A 17700-nucleotide genomic window follows, 5' to 3' on the forward strand; every position below is an offset into this window, starting at 1 on the left:
GAAGCAAGAGTTCAATCTGTTCTGCCTGCTGGTGGAGATGTGATGATGGGTCCCAAACTTTTCTATGGACCTCCATCTCCACTGACGGTCATACATAACGACATTCCCTCGAGATAAGAAATAGGAACCATCCCACCCATGATGCATAAGCTGAGCTTCGGGAGCACGGACCCACTGTGTCCAGGCATGTAAAATCCAAAAGAAAATGTCCAGCTTCACCGAATCCGTGAAAAAAAGGTTTCTTTATTCACAAACTTGTAACATAGAGGATACAAACTTCAGCACAAACCATATAGGTGTGAATCTCAAAGCGTTTCTGGAGACTAAGCTCCCTTTAAACTAAGGGAGCTTAGTCTCCAGAAACGTGTTGAGATTCACACCCATATGGTTTGTGCTGAAGTTTGTATCTTCTATGTTACAAGTTTGTGAATAAAGAAGCCTTTTTTTCACGGATTCGGAGAAGCTGGACATTTTCTTCTTTTGGCTTCCCTCGGGATGCCTACTCTCGGTACCTTGTGACTAACAGGTCCGCTACTATGTCTCCAAAACTGCTCATCTCCACTCACTATTCATTCACATTATTTAGTGTAAAAATTCTGACATACAGCACAGAGCAAAAGTTTGGACACACCTTCTCATTTAAAGATTTTTCTGTATTTTCATGACTATGAAAATTGTACATTCATACTGAAGGCATCAAAACTATGAATTAACACATGTGGAATTATATACTTAAAAAAAGTGTGAAACAACTGAAAATATATCTTATATTCTAGGTTCTTCAAAGTAGCCACCTTTTGCTTTGATGACTGCTTTGTACACTCTTGGCATTCTCTTGATGAGCTTCAAGAGGTAGTCACCGGAAATGGTTTTCACTTCACAGGTGTGCCCTGTCAGGTTTAATAAGTGGGATTTCTTGCCTTATAAATGGGGTTGGGACCATCAGTTGTGTTGAGCAGAAATCTGGTGGATACACAGCTGATAGTCCTACTGAATAGACTGATAGAATTTGTATTATGGCAAGAAAAAAGCAGCTAAGTAAAGAAAACCGAGTGGCCATCATTATTTTAAGAAATGAAGGTCAGTAAGTCTGAAAAATTGGGAAAACTTTGAAAGTGTCTCCAAGTGCAGTGGCAAAAACCATCAAGCGCTACAAAGAAACTGGCTCACATGAGGACCGCCCCAGGAAAGGAAGACCAAGAGTCACCTCTGCTTCTGAGGATAAGTTTATCCGAGTCACCAGCCTCAGCCAACAAGCAGAAGAGACTTGTTTGGGCTAAAGAACAGAAGGAATGGACATTAGACCAAATCTGGAAATCTGCGCTTTGGTTTAATGAGTCCAAATTTGAGATCTTTGGTTCCAACCACCGTGTCTTTGTGCGACGCAGAAAACGTGAACGGATGGACTCTACATGCCTGGTTCCCACCGTGAAGCATGGAGGAGGAGGTGTGATGGTGTGGGGGTGCTTGCTGGTGACACTGTTGGGGATTTATTCAAAATTGAAGGCATACTGAACCAGCATGGCTACCACAGCATCTTGCAGCGGCATGCTATTCCATCCGGTTTGCGTTTAGTTGGACCATCATTTATTTTTCAACAGGACAATGACCTCAAACACACCTCCAGGCTGTGTAAGGGCTATTTGACCAAGAAGGAGAGTGATGGGCTGCTACGCCAGATGACCTAGCCTTCACAGTCACCAGACCTGAACCCAATCGAGATGGTTTGGGGTGAGCTGGAGCGCAGAGTGAAGGCAAAAGGGCCAACAAGTGCTAAGCATCTCTGGGAACTACCTTTTGAAGCTCATCAAGAGAATGCCAAGGGTGTGCAAAGCAGTCATCAAAGCAAAAGGTGGCTACTTTGAAGAACCTAGACATATTTTCAGTTGTTTCACACTTTTTTTAAGTATATAATTCCACATGTGTTAATTCATAGTTATGATGCCTTCAGTGTGAATTTACAATTTTCATAGTCATGGAAATACAGAAAAATCTTTAAATGAGGTGTGTCCAAACTTTTGCTCTGTACTGTATGTGCTGAAACAATGTTCGCAAAAAAACTGTAAATTAATAAGTAGAACACTCACCTTTATTTTTGAACCAAAGAGCAGCCAATCTAACTTCTTTCCAATCTTCAGCCAAGACTTTGCAGAAATAAGTGAGAAACCTTCCTGATATCACAAAAAAGTAAGCAGTTTTAAAATACAGTAAATATTACAAACACCCAAAATGGTATTAATTTCATTATCCAAAATTATCCAGAATGCATAACATAAATGCTTAACCACTTCATGAACAGAGGTATTTTCATTTGTGAGTTTTTGTTTTTTGCTCCTCTTTTTCCCAGAGCCATAACTTTTTTATTTTATGGTCAATATTGCCATGTGAGGGCTTGTTCTTTGCAGGACAAGTTGTTTTTTTGAACTACAAAATTGGTTTTAACATATCGTGTATTGGAAAATGAGAATAAAATTCCAAGTGTGGTGAAATAGCAAAAAAAAAGTGCAATTCCACATTTTTTATTTTTTTTTTACCATCGTGATCTGGGGCTGGGTGAGAGCTTATTTTTTTGTGCGGCCAACTGATGTTTTTATTGATACCATTTTGGTGTAAATACTATCTTTTGATCACCTGTTATTGAATTTTCTTGCAATGTAGCGGCGACCCAAAAAACTTAATTCTTACGTTTTGAATTTTCTTTTCTCGTTACGCAATTTAGCGATCGGGTTTATTCTTTTTTTATATTAATAGATCGGGCGATTCTGAATGCAGCGATACCAAATATACGCATATTTGACATTTTTATTGCTTGATTTTGAATGGGGGAAAAGGGGGTGATTTGGACTTTTACTGTATTTATTTTTTTTTTTTAACTTTATTTTCTTTTTTATTTTATGCTTGCTTCAATAGTCTCCATGGGAGACTAGAAGCTGCAGTTACCTGATCGCCTCTGCTACACACAGGAGATGATCAGATCGCCTTCTGTGTGGAAGAAATGCTCAAGCTATAAGCGCCGACCACCAAGCTGGAGACCTCTGGTTGTCATGCCGACCCATCGGTAACAGGGTCACCGATGGGCAGAATTAGCGACACGCTTTGGGTAAGCGTGAGATAAATGATGCTGTCAGAGATTGACAGCAGCATTTAACTAGTTAACAGCTGCGGGTGGATCGCGATTCCACCCATGGCTGCTGTGGGCATGTCAGCTGTATATATCAGCTGTCATGTGTCCGGAAAAGTGAAGGTTCAGCACCGGAGCCCGTACCCAATAGGGGAAGTCCGACATCGGCGTACTATTACACTCAATGTCGGAAAGGGGTTTAAACCAAAATCAAACCAGGGAAAGTGTTTGAACTTAGTTCTGATAATGGTGATATAATTAGTTACCGATTATGTTTTCTAGGACCTAATAAACAAACCCTTTTCAACCCTTCTCCACAAAAGAAGGCAATACTAACCTGTTCCCAATATAGAATGTACATATTCTAATCTGGAAAGTGTTGTGCAGCATGTTGATGGTTCTGAGCAGGGGCCTCCCTCTTTCATGACTTTGGCCTCCTCACAATGGCTTCCAGGTCTGTCAACTACGGTGACCTATAAGGCCCTGCCATTAGCAAGGTCTAATAGTTTTACACACAACCTAACAGGTATTGTACAAGTGCTTCTGACTAAATTAGAATATCATCAAAAAGTTAATATATGTCAGTTCTTTAATGCAAAAAGTGAAACTCATATTATATAGAGTTATTGCAAACAGAGTGATCTATTTCAAGTGTTTATTTCCTTTAATGTTGATGATTATGGCTTACAGCCAATGAAAACCCAAAAGTCATTATCTCAGTAAACCCAAAAGTCATTATCTCAGTAAATTTGAATACTTTATAAAACCAGCTTGAAAAATGATTTTAAAATCTGAAATGTTGGCCTACTGAAATGTATGTTCAGTAAATGCGCTCAATACTTGGTCGGGGCTCCTTTTCTCCTTTTGCATCAATTAGGTTCAGATTGCGTTAGGGCAATCCGTTTAGCGCTAAGCGCTAGCGGATTGCGCTAACGCAATGTCTTTTTAGGGGTCGCGTTAAACGTCCCCGCTAGCGCAGATCCCCGATCTGCCAGAGCGGGGAACGGACCTCGAGCACGCCGCGGATGCTGCAAGCAGCGTCCGAGGCACGCCACAAAAGAACAGCACATCGCTAGCGCGTGCCGAAAATGGCACACGCTAGCAATGCGCTTTAACATTGCTGGCAATGAGAGCGCTAACGGACGCGTTGCACGGCGTTAATTTCGCCGTGCAACGCTGTCTGTTAGCGCTCACACTAAAACGAAATGAGAACCTAGCCTTACTGCATCAATGCGGCATGGCATGGAGGCGATCAGCCTGTGGCACTGCTGAGGTGTTATGGAAGCCCTGGTTGCTTAGATAGCTGCCTGCAGCTCATCTGCCTTGTTGGGTCTGGTGTCTCTCATCTTCCTCTTGACAATACCCCATAGATTCTCTATGAGTATAAGGTCAGGCGAGTTTGCTGGCCAATCAAGCACAGTGATACTGTTGTTTTCAAATCAGCTATTTGTACTTTTGCCAGTGTGGACAGGTGTTAAGTCCTGAAATTTCCATCTTAAAAAAGCTTGTCAGCAGAGGGAAGCAGGAAGTGCTCTAAAATTTCCTGGTAGACGACTTTGCTGACTTTGGTCGTGATAAAATACAGTTGACCTACACCAGCAGATGACATGGCTCCCCAAAATCATCACTTATTGTGGAAACTTCACACTAGACCTCAAGCAACTTGGATTGTGTGCCTCTCCACTCTTCCTCAAGACTCTGGGACCTTGATTTCCAAATGAAATGCAAAATTTACTTTCATCTGAAAACAACACCTTGGAACACTGAGCTGCAGTCCAGTTCTTTTTCTAATTGGCCCATATAAGATGCTTCTGGCATTGTCTATTGGTCATGACTGGATTGACACAAGGAATGCGACACTTGAAGCCCATGTCCTGGATACATCTGTGTGTGGTGGCTCTTGAAGCAATGTCTCCAGCAGTAGTCCACTCCTTGTGAATCTCCCCAAATTTTTGAATGGCCTTTTCTTAACAATCCTGTCAAGGCTGTGGTTATCCCGGTTGCTTGTGCACCTTTTTCTACCACACTTTTTAATTCCATTCAACTTTCCATTAATATGCTTGGATACAGCACTCTGTGAACAGCCAGCTTCTTTAGCAATGATCTTTTGTGGCTTACCCTCCATGTGGAGTGTGTCAGTGACTGATGTCTGGACATCTGTCAAGTCAGCAGTCTTCCCCATGATTGCAGAGCCTACTGAAACAGACTAAGGGACCTTTTTAAAAACTTAGGAAGCCTTTGCAGGTTTTTTTTTTATTATTCTAATTTAATTTACTGAGATGATGACTTTTGGGTTTTCATTGCCTGTAAATCATACTCATCAATAGGGTTGAGCGAAAAGGGTCGGCCATTTTCAGAAGTCGCCAACTTTTGGCAAAATCGGGTTTCATGAAACCCGACCCGACCCCTGTGTGGGGTCGGCCATGAGGTCGGCGATCTTCTGAATCTGGTATCGGAATTCTGATACCGAGTTCCGATATGTTTGCGATATCGGGAATCGGTATCGGAATCCATATTTAAGTGTTAAATAAAGAATCAAAATAAAAAATATTGATATACTCACCCTCGGACGCGCCCTGGTACTAACCGGCAGGCTTCCTTCCTAAGAATGAGCGCGTGAATGACCTGCGGTGACGTCGCGGCTTGTGATTGGTCGCGAGCGGTCACATGGACAAGCCGCGACGTCATCTAAGGTCCTTCACGCGCTCATTCTTAGGAAGGAAGGCTGCCGGAAAGAAGCAGGGCGCGTCCGAGGGTGAGTATATCAATATTTTTTATTTTGATTCTTTATTTTACACATTAATATGGATCCCAGGGCCTGAAGGAGAGTTTCCTCTCCTTCAGACCCTGGGAACCATAGTATCCCATTGCACTGCATTGGGTTTCGTGTTTCGGCCGACCCCAAACCCGACTTTTTTATAGGATCGGCCGATTTCACTCGACCCGACTTTTGCGTCCGAGGGTGAGTATATCAATATTTTTTATTTTGATTCTTTATTTTACACATTAATATGGATCCCAGGGCCTGAAGGAGAGTTTCCTCTCCTTCAGACCCTGGGAACCATAGTATCCCATTGCACTGCATTGGGTTTCGTGTTTCGGCCGACCCCGAACCCGACTTTTTTATAGGATCGGCTGATTTCACTCGACCCGACTTTTGCGAAAGTCGGGTTTCGTGAAACCCGACCCGATCCTATAAAAATAAAAGTCGCTCAACCCTACTCATCAACATAAGCAGAAATAAATACTTGAAATAGATCACTGTTTGTAATGACTCTATATAATATATGAGTTTCACTTTTTTCACTTGTAGACTGCATACCCGTATTATACTGCATTAGACATGTTGTCATCCTTTTGAGTGTTTAAGTCCCACAGTGCGATTGAGTAAAAATTAAAGTTAAATAAAATCTGTAATAATGTGAACAAAACAAAGTATAAACATTTTTTTTAACATAAAACTGCAGGATTTTTTGTAAAAGAAAAATACACAAAAGACCCTAAACATAATAACATAATTGGTATCAGCTATAATTGTTATCGGCTTGTACACAATGATCTTAACTATAAAGCAGTGACGTTATTTAACCCATATGGTGAAAATAAAAAGTGACTAAAAGATATTATATAAAGCAAAATGGTATCCCTGAAAACATCAAATTATAAAAAAAAGCAAGCCCTTACAAAGCTCTGTCAGCAAATAATCTAAAATATTATAGCTTTAAAATATCCCAATTCAAAAAGTATATATTTTTTGTTTTTAAAATGAAAAGGACATCACTGTAATTTTATTAACTCAAAGTATACATTTTTTTAATCAAATGGTGAACAATGTACGATGTAAGAGAAAAAAAAAGTGGTTAATTTGTTTATTCTGCCAATGAAAAATATATTAAATAGTGGCAAAACAATGTTATTTACCACAAAAAATGGTACCGATAAAATGATAAACTAATTTCACACAAAAAAAAGAAGCCTCCATCTGTCAATGGAAAAGTAGGGGGTGTCCACATTACTGGTCACTCAAAGGCTCTGAAATAGATAACAAGCTAAACAATATACAAACTCCCAAGGCCAAATGACCACCCTGGCTCCATTTTGAGCCAAGCAGTGTGCACAAACCACAGCTAGTGTTCACATGTAAGCAAGCCTGTATTTGTCTCCAGCACCTAGGGCAGCAGGTTGCAAGCTGTGGCACCATGATCGAGATTAAAAAATATATATATTTTTTTACAGAATCCTCCCTCCGCCAGACCAAATAACACAACCGGGGTCTTTGCAAATAGAGAGGGTTGTGCATTTATTTGCATTTCAATCTTTAAAGGGAACCTGTCAGCAGGATTGTGCATAGTAACCTACACATAGTCAGGTCAGCGACATATACGGAATAAAATGATACCATGGTTGATAAAATCCGTCTTTTTGTTGTTTCTTAAAGAAGTTGTCCACTACTATAACCTTTTTTTTTTTTTTCCATAAATCTTGCTATTATGGGCCACTGAAAACATCTACTGTGTTTATTTTAGCAATATTACCTTTTATCATGCTGTAGCAGCACATCTTTAGTGCTGGATTCAGCTCTCATGGGGTTAATCAACAACTTCCTTTCTCCTGAGTTACTGTGCTCTAATACTACAAGTTCCATGATGCATTGCACTGCTACTAAGCACAAACCTACCACACCCACTCCAAAACACACCCAAACCCCTCCCTCCTCTCGCTTCAGAAAGATTTATGATGTCATTTCTGTCCAACCTCCTCTTTTACATTTGTCCAACCCACACTCCATTACACACAGATAAATGGACAGATAGATAGATAGATAGATACAGATATATCTGTATCTATCTATGTCTATTTCCATAGATATGTCCATATCCATGTTTCTAAACCCCTTCACCCCCTGGAGCTTTTTTGTTTTCGTCTATCGCTCCCCTTCTTTCCAGAGCCATAATTTTTCCGTCAATATAGACATGTGATCTTTTGCGGGACAAGTTCTACTTTTGAACGACACCATTGGTTTTACCATGTCGTGTAGCAGAAAATGTGAAAAAAATTCAAAGTGCAATGAAATGGCAAAAAAGTGCAATCCCACACTTGTTTTTTGCTTGGCTTTTTGGCTAGGTTCCCTAAATGCTAAGGCTGTGTGCACACGTTGTGGATCTGATTGCAGATCCGCAGCGTTTTTTGCTGCACTGAATTGCATCAAATCCGCAGTGTAGTGTACAACCAATGTAAGTCTATGGGAGCCGCAGACTTGTTGTGCACATGCTGAGGAAAAAGCCGCACCAAAACCACACCAAGAACTGCATCAAAACCGCACCAAAAACTGCATCAAAACCGCAACAAAACTGCAAAACTGCACCAGGTTTTGATGCAGTTTTTGGTGCAGTTTTGATGCTTTTTTTGGTGCGGTTTATGCGCGGTTTTAATGCCGTTTTTGGAAATAAGTAAATAAACGGAAAATGTGCATGATTTGAATGGAAAGATGCATGAAAAAACGGATTCCAAGGCCGGATTCATAATTTCACAGCTCAGTTTCATACGTTTTTTTGCCGCAAAAAAACGCATGCGTTTATTTGCGGCAAAAAAATGCATTGCTGTCTATGTAAACGCATGCGTTTTTAAGCACATGCGTTTTTATAGAAAAAAACTGAAAAAAACACTGAAACACCACCCACCACCATCAGGGTGATAAAGGGATCCAAACCCTAACCCTACCCCTAACCTCACCCCTAACCGTTTAATGAACATTTTCTGACAGTCATAGTGCCACGATATTTCAGTGCCACGTATATAAGTGCCACGTATATAAGTGCCACGTATGTAAGTACCACGTATGTAAGTACCACGTATTTAAGTACCACGGACACGTATTTCAGTGCCACGGATTTAAGTGCCACGGATTTAAGTGCCACGTATTTCAGTGCCACGTATTTCAGTGCCACGTATTTCAGTGCTACGTATTTCAGTGCCACGGATGTAAGTGCCACGGATGTAAGTGCCACGTATTTCAGTGTCACATATTAAAGTGCCACGTATTTCTGTCACGTTTACGGTTAGGGTTGATGTCACCGCTCTATAGGACCCTCAGTGACACACTGACAGGAGGCAATGGCTCCTGCAGTGTATCACTGAGGTTACTAAAGTTCACTGGTCTCACTTTATGGCAAAAAGCTGCGTGGGAACTTTCTCATACAGCATGCCATAAAGTGAGACTAGGGACTATTTTCTCACAGGGGCGTAGGAATACATTGTGGGGAATACATTGTGGAAGGATACCTTCCTCCCCTCATTGTGTTCCTGGAGCCCCTGGTGAGTGGTTGCGTCAGCTGATGCTGCTGTTCTCCACGGGAGATCGTCGTGGGACACTCGTTTTAATTGGATTTCTGCGGATCAGGGAGTATAGTGTTTGTTTATTATTTTAATATTTTTTACAGATGACACTGGCTTCGGGGATCAAAGTGACAAGTGATGGTGAGTATGTAATCTATGTTTAATGTACTGTATGTCTATATGTATGTAGGTATGTATGTATGTATGTACTGTATGTATGTACTGTATGCGCATGTCGTCGCATGGTGCATGTAGTTGCATGGCGCATGTCGTCGCATGCTGCATGTCGCATGTTGTTGCATGGCGCATATCATCGCATGCTGCATGTCGCATGTTGTCGCATGTCATCGCATGGCGCATGTCATTGCATGGTACATGCCGCATGCCGTCGCATGGCGCATGTTGCCGCATGGTGAGTGTCGTTGCATGGTGCATGTCGCCGCATGGTGCATGTAGTTGCATGGCGCATGTCGTCACATGGCGCATGTAGTTGCATGGCGCATGTCGGCGCATGTCGCCGCATGGTGAGTGTCGTCGCATGTCATGTGTTGTATGTATGTATGTATGTATGTATATGTGTATTTTTTTTTTTTTTTTACATTCAACACATTAGCCGGATGATGGGACTACTACTGTCCCATCATTGGCTAATGTGTCACTCACTGCCACTGTAGCAGGCAGAGCCCGATGGGACTTGTTGTCCCATCGGACGATGCCTGCACACAGAGACAGACACACACACACACACCACCCCCCAGCACATACCGGTCCGCACAGCGCCGGGGACCGCACAGCACCGCGCTCGGGACCGCAAAGCGCCGGCGACCGCACAGCGACGGGGACCGCACAGCACCAGCGCCCGCCCGCACATCCCTGCCTAGCCCCGCCCGCCCCCAGCACGGCCCCGCAGGCAGCCTCAGCCCCGCCCACAGCCCAGTCACTCTTTATGAGTGACTGCTGTCTGTGGAGCCTGAGGACACGCCTGCTACTGACGTCACGTCAATTTCCAGAGTCTGGAAATTGACGTGACGTCGGCGGAAATGAGCGGCGGCTGAAGCCTGGGGGTCACGTGACCCGCACTCAGGCACCAGCATAGCGCCGCTCACAGGCGAAAACGGCTAAAGAAGGTATTTACACAAATCATCGGGGGGATACATAGGGGGGTTAATTGAAAGTAGTGGACAACCCCTTTAATCTATATTTTCAGTTTTGTGTTAATGAGATTCTCATGCCCTAAGGAGGGGTTCATGTATGTGGTGCTCTGTTTATACACTGCTCAAAAAAATAAATGGAACACTTAAACAACAGAATATAACTCCAAGTAAATCAAACTTCTGCCAACTTAGGAAGCAACACTGACAATCAATTTCACATGCTGTTGTGCAAATGGAATAGACAACAGATGGAAATTTTTTTCAATTATCAAGATACACTCAATAAAAGGAGTAGTTCTGCAGGTGGGGACCACAGACCAAATCTCAATACGAATGCTTTCTGGCTGATGTTTTGGTCACTTTTGAATGTTGGTTGTGCTTTCACACTCGTGGTAGCATGAGACGGACTCTACAACCCACACAATTGGCTCAGGTAGTAAAACTCATCCAGGATGGCACATCAATGCGAGCTGTGGCAAGAAGGTTTGCTGTGTCTGTCAGCGTAGTGTCCAGAGGCTGGAGGCGCTACCAGGAGACAGGCCAGTATACCAGGAGACGTGAAGGGGGCCATAGGAGGGCAACAACCCAGCAGGACTGCTACCTCAGCCTTTGTGCGAGGAAAAGGAGGAGCACTGCCAGAGCCCTGAAAAATGACCTCCAGAAGGCCACAAATGTGCATATGTCTGCACAAACGGTTAGAAACCGACTCCATGAGGATGGTCTGAGTGCTTGACTTCCACAGATGGGGGTTGTGCTCACAGCCCAACACCGTGCAGGACGCTTGGCATTTTCCACAGAACACCAATATTGGCAAATTCGCCACTGGCGCCCTGTGCTCTTTACAGATGAAAGCAGGTTCACACTGAGCACATGTGACAGACGTGACAGAGTCTGGAGACGTCATGGAGAGCGATCTGCTGCCTGCAACATCCTTCAGCATAACTGGTTTAGCAGAGGGTCAGTAATGGTGTGGGGTGGCATTTCTTTGGAGGGCCGCATAGCCCTCCATGTGCTCGCCAGAGGTAGCCTGAGTGCCATTAGGTACCGAGATTAGATCCTCAAACCCCTTGTGACACCATATGCTGGTGCGGTTGGCCCTGGGTTCCTCCTAATGCAAGATAATGCCAGACCTCATGTGGCTGGAGTGTGTCAGCAGTTCCTGCAAGATGAAGGCACTGAAGCTATGGACTGGCTCGCCCGTTCCCCAGACCTGTATCCGATTGAACTCATCTGGGACATCATGTCTCGCACCATCCACCAACATCACATTGCACCACAGACTGTGCAGGAGTTGGCGGATGCTTTTGTCCAGGTCTGTGAGGAGATCCCTTAGGAGACCATCCGCCGCCTCATCAGGAGCATGCCCAGGCATTGTAGGGAGATCATACAGGCACGTGGAGGCCACACACACTACTGAGCATAATTTCCTTGTCTTGAGGCATTTCCACTGACATTGGATCAGCCTGCAACTTAATTTTCCCCTTTGATTTTGAGCATCATTCCAACTCCAGACCTCGGTGGGATATTAGTTGTGATTTACGTTGATCATTTTTAGGTTTTATTATTGTAACACATTCCACCATGTAATGAATAAAGATTTACAACTGGAATATTTCATTCAGTGATATCTAGGATGTGGGATTTTAGTGTTCCCTTTTTTTGAGCAGTGTATTTTCATAATGCAGACTGCTGATAGGTCAATGATTCCTCAGTTACCTGCCCCCTAGTTTGCATAATGAATATACTAATGTGTGTATTTGAAAAAAAACATGTCATTTCATCAAAATGGCGGCACATGTGCACTATCACTTGTCAGTTAGTGACTATTACTGTATATACTCGTGTATAAGCCGAGTTTGTCAGCATTTTTTTGCTAAAAATTACCCCCTCGGCTTATACACGATTCATTGTCCCAGTTTATCGTAAGGGAGTTGGAGCAGCGGGACACAGGAGTCGGTGGCTGCAGCTAAAGCCTGTGCTCGCTGCTAAAGAGAAATGAATATTCTATGCACTGGCAATGAATATTAATTTCTCTTATAGCGCGCACAGTTACATCCGCTGTCGCCAGCTTCCAGTATTAAAAAACAAAACAAAAACATCCTACTTATCTTCCCTGCGCTCCCTCGCAGCATCTCGTTCCGGCTTCCAGCAGCTCCTGCGGCCGGGTGATCACATGTCACCGCTCATTAAGGCAATGAATATTCATTCCACTCCACGCCTATGAGAGTAGAGAGGTGACTATTCATTATCTTAATGAGCGGTGACACGTGATCGCCCGACTGCAGGAGCTGCTGGAAGCTGGATCAAGATGCTGCGAAAGCGCGCAGGGAAGGTAAGTAGGATTTTTTTTTTTTATGCTTTTCTCATGGGGGGCATACATACAAGGATGAGGTTAAGGAGCCATGCATACAAGGATGGGAATAAGGAGCCATGCATACAAGGATGGGAATAAGGAGCCATGCATGCAAGGATGGGAATAAGGAGCCATGCATGCAAGGATGGGAATAAGGAGCCATGCATGCAAGGATGGGAATAAGGAGCCATGCATACAAGGATGGGAATAAGGAGCCATGCATACAAGGATGGGAATAAGGAGCCATGCATACAAGGATGGGAATAAGGAGCCATGCATACAAGGATGGGAATAAGGAGGCATGCATACAAGGATGGGAATAGGAAGCCATGCAGACAAGGATGGGAATGATGAGCCATGCAGACAAGGATGGGGATGAGGAACCATACATACCAGAATAGGGATTAGGGGACAATGCAAACCCGGCTTACACTGGAGTAAAAATAAGTTTTCCAAGTTTTAGGAAGCAAAATTAGGCGCCTCAGCTAATATTCGGGTAGACTTATACACGAGTATATACAGTATATTGCTGTGCTGAAAAAAAAAACCACCATCAAAATGGTGCCATTGGCTGCATACCAACAGATGCTACTGCACAAGCGACTCCGCCTGCCCCTTGTTGCTGTGACTCAAAAAATTTACACAACAACAAAATGGAGCCAGAGGAAGCGCATGCGCAGTAGCATCTATCGGTACGCGATAGATGCTAATGTGCAGGCACAGCCGACGGCACCACATTGATGCACTGTAATTTTTTTTGGCTGCAGCAACAAGGAACCAGCACAGGCGCTTGTGCAGTAGTATATCGGAACGCGATAGATGCTAATGCACAGGCGCAGAGGATGGTGCCATTTTAAGGGGGATTTTTTTTCATTTCAGCACAGTAAAATATTAAGCACTAACTGACAAGTGATAGTGTGAATGCGCCACCATTTTGATGAAGTGACATTCTTTTTTCAAATACACACATTAGCATTTTAATCATGCAAACTAGGGGGCAGGTCACTGAGGGATCAGTGACCTGTCAGCAGTCTGCATTATGAATATCTAATCAGAGCACCACATACACCAACCTCACCTAAGGGTACGAGAATCTCATTAACACAATATGAAATAATGATTGTTACTTATGTGCCAATAGTGTTTTATACAGATCACCTGACATATTTTCAGTCACATAAACGATTAATAATATCATTGTAGATATCTGTTGCGTCTACTATTGTTTATCGATTTCTCCAGTTCCTGTAGGTCCGTGTGCTCGATACAGGTCTGTGCAAGACTGTTTCGCTGTAGTATATAAGCTCTTATTGTTGCTAAACTGGATAGGGTTTGTTGCAATTTTATTATTATTGTTGCTTATTTATAAAGTGCCATTATATTCCTCAACACTGATTCTACCCCATAAAAGTCGTGAGTGTCCATTATTTCGAAAGTGGGATACAAATAAGGCGAAGACGTCCATAGAGTGAAGCTGAAATGTAAAAGCTTGCCAAAGCCTCAGATTCTGAAAAAGATATCCAACTGGAGAAAGTGTCCAAAGATGAAAGCTACATGAGTGGCGGGGAAAACAATGCAAACAATTCAGTCTAAAATGTGGAACTTGCAGCCTTCTGCCCAGGTAGGAAAATTGTCCTCTGCTAAGATCAGCTAATTATCTAATAACTAGCCGCTATTAGAGAAGTTTAGAATAAATGGATAGAGATCCTTCCAAAATTATACAATACTTATCAAAATGTCCTTGTGGATGAACAATTTGTGTAATCAGAGGTAAGTGCACGATCAAACAATACATATTGAGCAAACCAGCAAAGTACGGCATAAAGATATGGACACTTTGTGACAGAAGCCGTTCATATGCTTTAAACGTTCGAGCATATACTTGAGAAAAGTCTGGAAAAAAAAAGAATTGGGGTACGCAAGTAGTTTCAGTTTTGACGTATATTGGACTAAGAGGACAAAATGTGACACGTGACAACTCTGTTGCTAAATAATAATTTCACCAATGGGGCAGTTGATACACTAGAACAACTACTAGCTATGTACACATGCAGATTCAAAACCAATTAGTGGCCAATGGTTCTTTTTTATAACATTCTTGAAGGATCTGACCACAATGCATTTGTTTTTAGGAGTGAAAAACACCGATGGGAATGCCAATAAACTGCATAAACGAAGACTCTTTCTGGAAGAATTAGGAAAGTCACTTGTTATGCCATCTATTTCAGGAAGAAAAGTAAAACCCCAAAATGAAGGAGCAGTAAACCATATCCAGCAGCATGCTCAAGGAAGCAAACCCCTTCCTCCATCAGCACTGGAAAAAGCCTAAAAGGGAAAAGATGCATTTGTCCATCTTTTGTGATAAAAAAAAAAAAATATTACATTGTAGTAAATATTTATGTAAAGCACATTTCAGTTATTACTGTGCAGAATGTAAGAATGTCTCAATATAGCAATAAGTGAACTTGTACAGCCTTTTTCTAAAAAAACATAGCAAACTGAAGTTCTAATTTTTCATTTGTGAACTGTGTTCACATACAGCTAAATAATGCAACTGGTATCCAAAGAATAGGCTAAATGTTAAAATTAACAGACTTTAATTAGTCTGTCACGATTCCTCTGCTCAGTGTCTGGGACTCAGTGATGGACAGCTCTGTCATCCTATCCTATGCTGGAGCGTGCTGAGCTGTCAGTTCTTTGATTGACAGCTCGGTGGACCTATCTGAGACTGGGAGGTGCAGAGATTTCCAAAGGTGCTCCCAATTCTTGGTATTTGCCCTGCTATTTAGGTGAGATATCACTGTCAGTCACAAGCTTGTCTAAACGTGTGCTTTCTGGTGTGTTCGCCAGTTCACTGTGCTGTAAGTTCTGATCTCCTGCTGCTGACCTTTGGACTGGGTTCTGACTACCCACTTTTTATGGCCCCTTTGCATCTGATATTCTGCTACTGACCTTTGGACCGTGTTCTGACTACCTCTTAGCTTATCTGTTATTGCCCCTTTGCTTATCCGCTATTTCTCTGGTATTCTGACTTTGGCATGTAATCTGACTTACAACTTCGTATTTTCCATTGGTTTACTACCTGCTCTTTTGCTATTGAATCCAGAACTTCTGACTTCGTTGACTCACGGGCTGGCCGAGGGTTGTGACTAGCATCACATTTTGACTAGCCAAAAGTACTTTTTTTTTTTTTTTTATTATTACCAATGCTCCCATTCGTGTACACTGTGATCAGGTGGCGAATCTCACCCAGATGGTTCAGGTTCTGGCAAGGGAACACCAAAAACTAGAATCTTCACAGTTACAGATACAGTGTCAGTTTTCTAGAACTATGGATGCTTCTCAAAGATCTCCACCATCGACTGTAGCAATGACTCATGTACCTTCTGACGTGCAGTTGGTCTCTCCTCAACCTGTAGTTGTACTTCCTGACAAATTTTGGGGGAGAAGGATCAGTTTAGGGAGAGCTGCAATCTATTTTTTACCTTATGACCTGGGTCTTCAAGGGATGAGTCCAAGCGGGTGGGAATAATCATGTCTCTATTACACTCGGACTCAGCATTCTCTTTGTCCCCACTAGCCCCTGAACGGTCTTCAGTTGATGCCTTAGGGATTATCTATGAGGAACCTGACAGGGCCCAGGTCACAGAAGCTAAGATCATGAACCTGAAACGGGGTCAAACCCAGAGGACTAAAGCTCTGACTTTCGGCAATGGTCCTCTGAGGTTTTGTGGAATGATGCAACTCTAAGGTGTCAGCTTCACCATGGCCTTTTTGATACTCTGGCTTTGCATACTCCACCCTGTTCCCTGGGGAAGGCCATTCGAATGGATCTCCAAATTCGTGAGACACGTGGTGAACGACGGGGTTTCAGTCGTCCTGCCAAAGTCAGTTCATTTGCCAGAGAGAGAACCAATGGAGGCTGGATCAGCCCGCCCTCGGGTTGCGGAGAGGAGGTGTCGGCGTGATCTTGGTCTTTGCCTTTATTGTGGTTGTGCTAGACATTTCTTCAAAGACTGCTCCATATGCCCTCAAGCCAGCAAGCCGTCAGGAAACATCAAAGTCTGGATGATATTCAAGAAGCAGTGGCAGCCCCTGTGCAAGAAATGTGTCTGGGTCCCCCTCCCTGCCTGGTACGCTGGTTATGATGAGGGCAATCAGGCAATGGGACCACGGGAGCCTCGAGCTCCGATTAACAAGCCAGATCTCCCTCATTATTACTGCCCTGCAAGCAGGGGCGTACATAGCAATCACAGGACTCCATAGCAAAAGTTCTATTTGGACCTCCCCATATCTCTAAAAAATATCTGAGATAGATATATATATATATATACATATATATATATATATACACCGTATATACTCGAGTATAAGCCGACCCGAGTATAAGCCGACCCCCCTAATTTTGCCACAAAAAACTGGGAAAACTTATTGACTCGAGTATAAGCCTAGGGTGGAAAATGCAGCAGCTACCGGTGAATTTCAAAAATAAAAATAGATGCTCCATACCGTTCATTATGGCCCCATAGCTGTGCCATATAGTGCTCTGCACCATTCATTATTGCTCCACAGCTGTACCATAGAAAGCTGTGCCATATAGTGCTCTGCACCGTTCATTATTGCCCCATAGCTGTGCCATATAGTGCTCTGCACCGTTCATTATTGCCCCATAGCTGTACCATAGAAAGCTGTGCCATATAGTGCTCTGCACCGTTCATTATTGCCCCATAGCTGTG

The 17700-nt window shown here is 43.0% G+C and overlaps 1 protein-coding gene across 2 annotated transcripts in view; it reads right to left on the reverse strand.

Moving 5' to 3' along the window:
* REC114 (REC114 meiotic recombination protein) overlaps positions 1-17700 on the reverse strand; it is a 425181-nt gene that overhangs the window by 144881 nt on the left and 262600 nt on the right. For both annotated transcript variants that reach the window (XR_013215688.1, XM_077264121.1), the window contains exon 3: positions 2088-2171. Coding sequence is in view for 1 of the 2 variants with exons in the window: in XM_077264121.1 (XP_077120236.1) it covers positions 2088-2171 (84 nt within the window). In the remaining variant the exon portion in view is untranslated. The remainder of the gene's footprint in view (positions 1-2087; positions 2172-17700) is intronic.

Source organism: Ranitomeya variabilis, chromosome 5 (genome assembly GCF_051348905.1).
Source record: "Ranitomeya variabilis isolate aRanVar5 chromosome 5, aRanVar5.hap1, whole genome shotgun sequence".
In the NCBI taxonomy this organism is placed as follows: domain Eukaryota; kingdom Metazoa; phylum Chordata; class Amphibia; order Anura; family Dendrobatidae; genus Ranitomeya; species Ranitomeya variabilis.